Source organism: Aristolochia californica, unplaced genomic scaffold (genome assembly GCF_029961685.1).
Source record: "Aristolochia californica isolate CCGP_79_NKW_82.1479 unplaced genomic scaffold, dmAriCali1.0.hap1 SCAF_15, whole genome shotgun sequence".
Lineage (NCBI taxonomy): Eukaryota > Viridiplantae > Streptophyta > Magnoliopsida > Piperales > Aristolochiaceae > Aristolochia > Aristolochia californica.
In genome coordinates this window covers 20,454,090-20,460,754 of record NW_027181826.1, presented here as the reverse complement: position 1 = coordinate 20,460,754, position 6,665 = coordinate 20,454,090, and the positions used below count along the sequence as shown (strand labels likewise).

Below are 6,665 nucleotides of genomic sequence, written 5' to 3'. Positions count from 1 at the left end.
GCTAGTACAATTCGGCAAGGAGACAAGAGGGCAGGTGAAGGCCCCTCATCCTTATTCTCTGGTCGCCTCGCACGAAAAAAAGTAGCTACTACGATGGAGAGAGTGGAAAGTAATGCAGGACGATGGAGATAAAATTGACAGTAAATGGAGAATAAGCAGCAGCGAGATGGGTTAGAAATTCTCTATTTCAGTGTTGGGACTCCTCTTCCTGCATCCATTTCGTAGTATATACTAGAAACACATTGCAGCAGGCAGCTAAAGAAGTAACTTTACAAATAAATCGATCATTTAAAATAAATCAAGCCATTACAACCAGAAGCAGCAACCAGAAGCAGCAGACCCTATTTACTCAAAATGATTGGAGATGTGATGAACGACTAATGAAACCACAATAGCCATCATTCCTCATAATATTTTCGGCCCCAAAACCAGAGGAGAGGACTAGCAGCTGCTGCAATTAGAACAACAAGCGCATCACTTCAGAATGTCCATGTACTGCCTCAAATGTTTAAAGAAACCAATTTCCAGTTTATTCCCCTTCCTCATGAGAGCATACGTCTGTGAATACTGCTTTTATGTGCAAAACTTAGAATCCAACCTCTCAGCTTTGTACTGGTTGGAATTGCACGGTTCCATCTTGACCATCTTCTGGCCTGGCTAGTCCACAGATGGCTTCAAATGCTTGAGCACATACACTTGAGAAGCCTGACATAGCCTGGAAGACATTGGGAAGACATGTGTTTAGATTGTTCAGGGTCATGGCACGGCTAAGACGAACAGAATTCAGATACTTGGCCTTCTCATCTTCAACATTTTTTGTAAAGGCTTCCACTTTTGCACGCTTTATTGATAATGGATGATCCTGACTCAGAATAGAAGAGGGGTTAGCAGATGGGTCTTCATTAAACTTCGTCTCCATCTTGGTTAGCAAATGCAGTTCTCTTTCAAGCCTTCTCTGGAGCTTGTCAGACTTCTTTTGCAATTTTCTTTCTTCAACATGCTGCAAGACTATGGAGTGGATGACTGATAAGAAGCTCTTAATGGCTTCACCAGCTACCTGTTAAGAGTTAAAAAAAGATTCACCCTATTTTATTCATTGGATAGTTACTCCAACAATGTGTAAATCACTGCAGAGTACCTTGCCACTATGCAGCATCTACGACTAAAATATTTCTTGAAATCGATCCCAAGGACGTTACCAGGTATGTTGTTATGGTCAAGGATTTTTATTTTGAGGCCATTTTTATGTAAGTAGTCAATCTTTACTTGAATATACAAATGATGCATTTCCATGTCTCGATGTTTCATCTTTATTTTATTTTCATGTTCCAACCTTCCAACAAGTACACCAATGTCATAGTTCTAATTCAGGTAAACATTTGCAAGCTCCATTGCTAGGAATTACTACTTACTAGTACTAGTTATCTACAAGCTCCATTGCTAGGAATTACTAGTACTAGTTATCTACAAGCCCCATTGCTAGGAATTACTAGTACTAGTTATCTGCAAGCTCCATTGCTAGGAATTACTAGTACTAGTTATCTACAAGCTCCATTGCTAGGAATTATTAGTACTAGTTATCACAACAATGTTGCCTGAGAGAAGTCACATACCTTGTCAGGTAACCTGTTAAGGGCAAGCTGCCATTCTTCACAGAGGGCATGGATTTCAGATGAGGTGTCTGAAGGTTGGCTACTGGGAAGGTACATGGTGAGTTGGATCCAATGATTGAGGGCCCGCACATAATCACGTTGAGATTTCAGAAGGTTACAGAATGAGTTATACCAAGATGTCACCTCAGCTTCTAGTTGGAATGTGGCCCGAACATGGTAATCTGATGTAGGTTCAGTACTAGGATAGTTGCCAATATTATTCAGCTGCTGAGCAATATGGTTTTGAACCTGATGGCTCTCATACATTGTCCTCCACATCTGCATGAGCCTGCAAATGGGTAATGATTAACTCTCAAGAGCATGGAAAAGCCAAAAAGGATGCAATGATTTTTCTATGGTTTTGAGGTGTTTGAAAACAGTACAAAATTATGCCAATAGCTAAATAATTTCATATCTCTGCCTTTACCCGGAAGACAATTCAACAACTTGAGGATACAACTCTTCATCCCTGAGTTTCATTATAGTTGAACATGTTCTACTAATACAATGCTGCAGAAAGCTGATCTCAGATTCCAAAATCTGTATACTTGATCGGGTATTCTCAGCCCCAACCTGATCATGCTCTCCAGCTTCTAGTTTCTGTAGTAATAAAGTCTTCTTCTCAAACTGCAATTGAGCAATTCCTTCCTCCTGCAAAGCAAAGAGTCATCCAGTTTGAAAAGAGTTTAAAACTCATTCTTGAGCATTGGAGAATCATAAACTGAGTATCGACTGAATTACAAATGGATGGTTTGCAAGCAACAACCTGGGGGGTGAAACCAAAACATAATATTGAAAAGAAAAAGAAATATAAAATATTTCTGCTAATACAGAACAACAGTGTTTTGTGCTTTGGTCCAAATCAAGATGCTTTTTCTGCTAGCTCATTCGCTTGTTCATGGCAATTACCTTAACTTTTTCATAGAGACTCTGCTCCTCAGTGTAAAGTTTGTCCAGTGTTTCACAATGGGCACAAGGTTTGCAGGCCTCCTCAGATGTATGGAATTCTACAGAATCTCTACTGGACTGAAGAAACTTTGAAGACCAGCTCCAAGACAATGCACTGAAGACCTTAGCAGATTTACAGCTCCTTCCTGTAGACAAAAGTAGAACTCAAGTATTTGACCAAGTGTCCGAACAGAACTATTTACCTAATGCTTTCCTAGTGAATTCTGTTTTTCGTTTAATTAGTTACCAGACAAATGACTTAAAGACAAACCCGTCAAAGTTATATCATATATTACAACTAAAGAATTGAAGGCAAGTTCAAAGGACAAATGCATCAACTGCCATACAGTGTAATTTTTCACACTATAATGAATGGTTTCATCAGTTTTGTTGACCTTCTGTACGGTAATAGCAAACTACAGAAATCAAAAGCACAATATTAAGGTAAAATAGTCATTTAAAATTGAAAGATAAATAACCAATAGGCAGCTGCAACATAGATAGCTAATTACCAGCAACAATCCTGAAGGTCATGGTCATGCAAAAAGCAAATCTGATAAGATGGTACAGTTTGTGCTATTCCAAGTAGGAAGGAGCATTTTATTTGGATACATTTATGAACACTTTTTTTCCCCTGAAAGCTGGACAAACAGATGTCTTACTTCAATGAAAAGAGAGTCTTGGCTCTCCCAATTGTAAGGAGGTATCAAAGCTCAGTTTTGGCTTCTAGCTTTCCCCGGTACTAATGCTCAAGTAGCAAAGGCCTAATGGCATTCTGCACTTACTATGCCAAATTGGTATAAAGAAGATATTATTTTCTCTGTTTTTACTAAGAACTGTTAAAACAAAGATATTAAAGATAATCCAACAGAGTAATAATATCTTAAAAATCCTGAACAAAGGAAATTTTCTCAGAATGTATGAGATGACTTCGCCAGACTACAATAAAACACGACTCACGCAAACATGCAAACAGATCCAAATGGAGAAAAATTCGTACCCTTGGATTCTCTGGCGTTATTGTCAAACTGAGTGCGGGTGCTTGCACTGGTATCCAAAAGAACACCTAGTTCTTTCACCCCCGCTGAAGCTTTAAGAAAATAATCGTCCAGCTCCTTAACAATACCTGCCAGTGTCTTTTTACTCCGCCACACTACCATGGCTGTGTCTGTGTCTTTGGTGTACCAGCTCAACATTGAAGAAGTATCATCCATCAATTCTCTTGCCGGGGTTTTATCCGGAAGAGTTGTCAATACAACTTCCTTCACATCAGCTTCCTTTTCTTCCTCGAATTCTGTATTAGTATCCACCCAATCTTCATCCTCATCACATTGAGTAACGTCCTTTTGATATACCGGAGGAGAAGGGTCGAACGGGTCCCAAAACTCTGCAGGAGGTGGTGGGGGACGGATATTGTTGCCATCAATTACAATGCAATCTTCTCGAGCTGGTCCTGCTTTGGGATCATCATTTAACCTTCTCAGATCGGGACTGAACGGTGGCGGAGGCGGAGGTGAAGGAGGTAATGGTGGAGGAGGAGATGGAGGTAGGGCGCGGGGGAAAGACACATTCTCAAGCTCCAGTGATTCTGAATCGGTGAACTGTCTGAGAGTCGCTCCTGTATTCCTCAGTGCGCGCAAGTACGCCATCTGAGCAGCAGCAAATTCACCTCTTAATCCCACTAACTGCTTCATGAGTTTCTTTCTCTCCTTGCATCTCTGCACAATCTCCCCCTTGGCAATCTTTGATGCTGCACAACCCATGGTTAAACAGTCTTTTAGAAACTTAAACTGCACCACCCATCGTGTAGTTACTAAAACCAAATGATGTCCAATTTTACAGATTCTGTGCTACTAAAACCAGACTGAAGTATCCAAAAAATCCTCATCGCGTGGAAATCCTTTCTCCAATGTATCTTGCATTTATAGTCGTTTCAGCTCACTCCAAACTTTACAGGATAGGAGAAGAAGAATAAACAAAAAATCTTGAAACAGTGACCAGCAGAGAGTCTGTGACTGCAGCTCAGTACAGCAGAAAACAACACAATGCTGATGATCTTCTGCCACAACTAGGGTTGGAAACAATCCAGAGGATAACAGAGCTAATAAAAAAATCCCTATGCAGAAAAAGAATTGCGACGTTTATACTGAAGCTTGTCTGTATTCCAGCCCTAGAAAGAAAAACACCGTCGACTTGCTGAGGCACGAATATCAAGAGCACGAGCAGACTCCATTACATATCCGCGCAGAGATGGGCATCCATGAACGCTCCAATGACATCAATTATGACACGTTGCCACAGAGAAAAGGTTCCACATGTGACTCTATGTGCGCATTTTAGCCATGGATGCGCACGTTTACATGAAAAGAGAGGAGAGTCGCCATTAGAGCAAACATTGCTTCGTCTCCTGTGCGATGCTACACATTCCACTGAGGAAGCATGTACAGAAAAGCACGTATTACAGTATCAGCATGACCGGCGAGCCGGAGATGCTAAAGATTGTGAATTATTACGAGCTCCACTCATATCTTCAAAGCTTTTCTTGCCATGATTTATTTCGAAGGGGTTCAGAAGAGCTCCAGTTCTGATTTGCCGGTTCTGAGTCGAGAACAGTGAAAATTATAGCAAGGAAACTTTGTTTTACAGAAGGAAATGGAGAGAAGAAAGAGAAATAAGCAAAAAGTCAGACGCAGGGCCACCAACTTTCTGCAATTTCAAAGCATTTTTTCCTTTACGGCTTCAACAGCATCTATACCCAGAGTGTCGGGAATTCGAGCTAGGGAATTTTTCCTCTCCTGTACCTCTCTTTTTTCGTCGTTTTTATTCAGTATTCGTTCTACCTATCGCGAACCCTGCAGGTCCAAAAAAAGCGAAATTCGACCAGAAATTCACCCATAATTCAGTCAAAAAGACGAAAAAACGTCGCTCTGACCCGCTTCATGCAACTCGAAAGCAACATTTACGAAGGATTCTTCTCGTTATTAACGTTCTTGCTTCTCACGCAAAGACCCCTCCGAGCACAAATTTCGCCAATCCCCGATCCCAGAACTCCCGCCTACTGCGGGTGTATCTTTCGTAGAGGACGCTGAGCCGAGGACGATATACGGATACTTCTATTCCAGAGCCTAGCAAGACATTCTTCCGCGATGTCATCCCATTTCTACCCCGAAATTTCAATAAAAAACTGCAAACAGATGAGCCGTTCCTGGAAGAAGGAAGAGGGAATTCGGGCGTCCAGAAGGCAGTGCCAGAAATGCTTGCGGAATCCAAGCAACGAGTCAGTTTAGTCGAGGAACCTAACACCTTTATGGTGTGGCGACCGGCGGGAAGAAGGGCGCGGGAAAGGCTGCCATTAAAGCTGTAACTTCCCACAGCCAAATGCCAAATGATAGCGACGAACTGCGCTTTGGATGCTCATTTCACCCACAGCATTTATTTATTTTTAAACCTCAGTGGGAAATCGAGTAAAGTACGTTATCCATCCATTTTCCCGGCAATTCCGTCTGCTCGGACCGGGTCCCGGTTGGGACTGTGACGGGGCGAGTTGGAGGGGACCTGTCCGGACCGGACCCGTTTGAGCTGGGATAAAGTTTTCAAGGGCATGGTACAAGATTTATATCGACTAGATAGGTTGGCATGAAGAAGGTTCACAATGGATTGGCAAGGTGGAGACGCGGTTGGAAACCCAAAACTCGACTTTAACCTTAACCTAACCCGTTGCCATCCCTACTCCCGAATCAAACGAAATGGATGTGTCTCATTCATCCTTTTTATATGATCGGAAGGGACTAGTTTCAATAGTAGCTAATAGACTAAACAAATCTAAATTCCTTCTCTCGAGTCATGCCTCTAACAACCTTTGGTTTCTCTTAGTCATGTACCTTCTATAGGCTAACATGGGGACTAGTCTAATAAAAATCACATAAAAAAAAGGTCAACAAGAACATTTACATTGGAAAACAAATCTTGTTTACTCTTTTTTTTTTTTTTTGTGTGGTTAAAATCTTCTAAGCATCAATGCTAGTCAATGAATTCGTAGATCTAAGCATCGCGCGTGGAAAACTG

General features: G+C 41.4%; 1 protein-coding gene across 1 annotated transcript; it reads right to left on the bottom strand.

The window, feature by feature from the left end:
• Nucleotides 1–153: 153 nt before the first annotated feature.
• LOC137952269 (protein ALTERED PHOSPHATE STARVATION RESPONSE 1-like) lies at nt 154–5,824 on the bottom strand. Its single transcript, XM_068799383.1, has 5 exons — nt 3,601–5,824; nt 2,562–2,746; nt 2,080–2,303; nt 1,614–1,941; nt 154–1,057 (listed from the first exon to the last, which is right to left on the bottom strand). The coding sequence occupies exons 1-5, from the start codon at nt 4,361–4,363 to the stop codon at nt 602–604; spliced, it is 1,956 nt and encodes a 651-aa protein (XP_068655484.1). The 5' UTR covers nt 4,364–5,824; the 3' UTR covers nt 154–601.
• Between the last annotated feature and the right edge of the window lie 841 nt (nt 5,825–6,665).

What these genes read in the sequence shown, in the direction of transcription:
- LOC137952269 (XM_068799383.1), bottom strand. Translation starts at nt 4,363, where the DNA reads ATGGGTTGTGCAGCATCAAAGATTGCCAAGGGGGAGATTGTGCAGAGA. An exon ending in TAACGCCAGAGAATCCAAGG is followed by an intron (nt 2,747 to 3,600) that starts GTACGAATTTTT and finishes TTTTGTCTACAG; the next exon opens with GAAGGAGCTGTAAATCTGCT. An exon ending in GTCTCTATGAAAAAGTTAAG is followed by an intron (nt 2,304 to 2,561) that starts GTAATTGCCATG and finishes TTTGCTTTGCAG; the next exon opens with GAGGAAGGAATTGCTCAATT.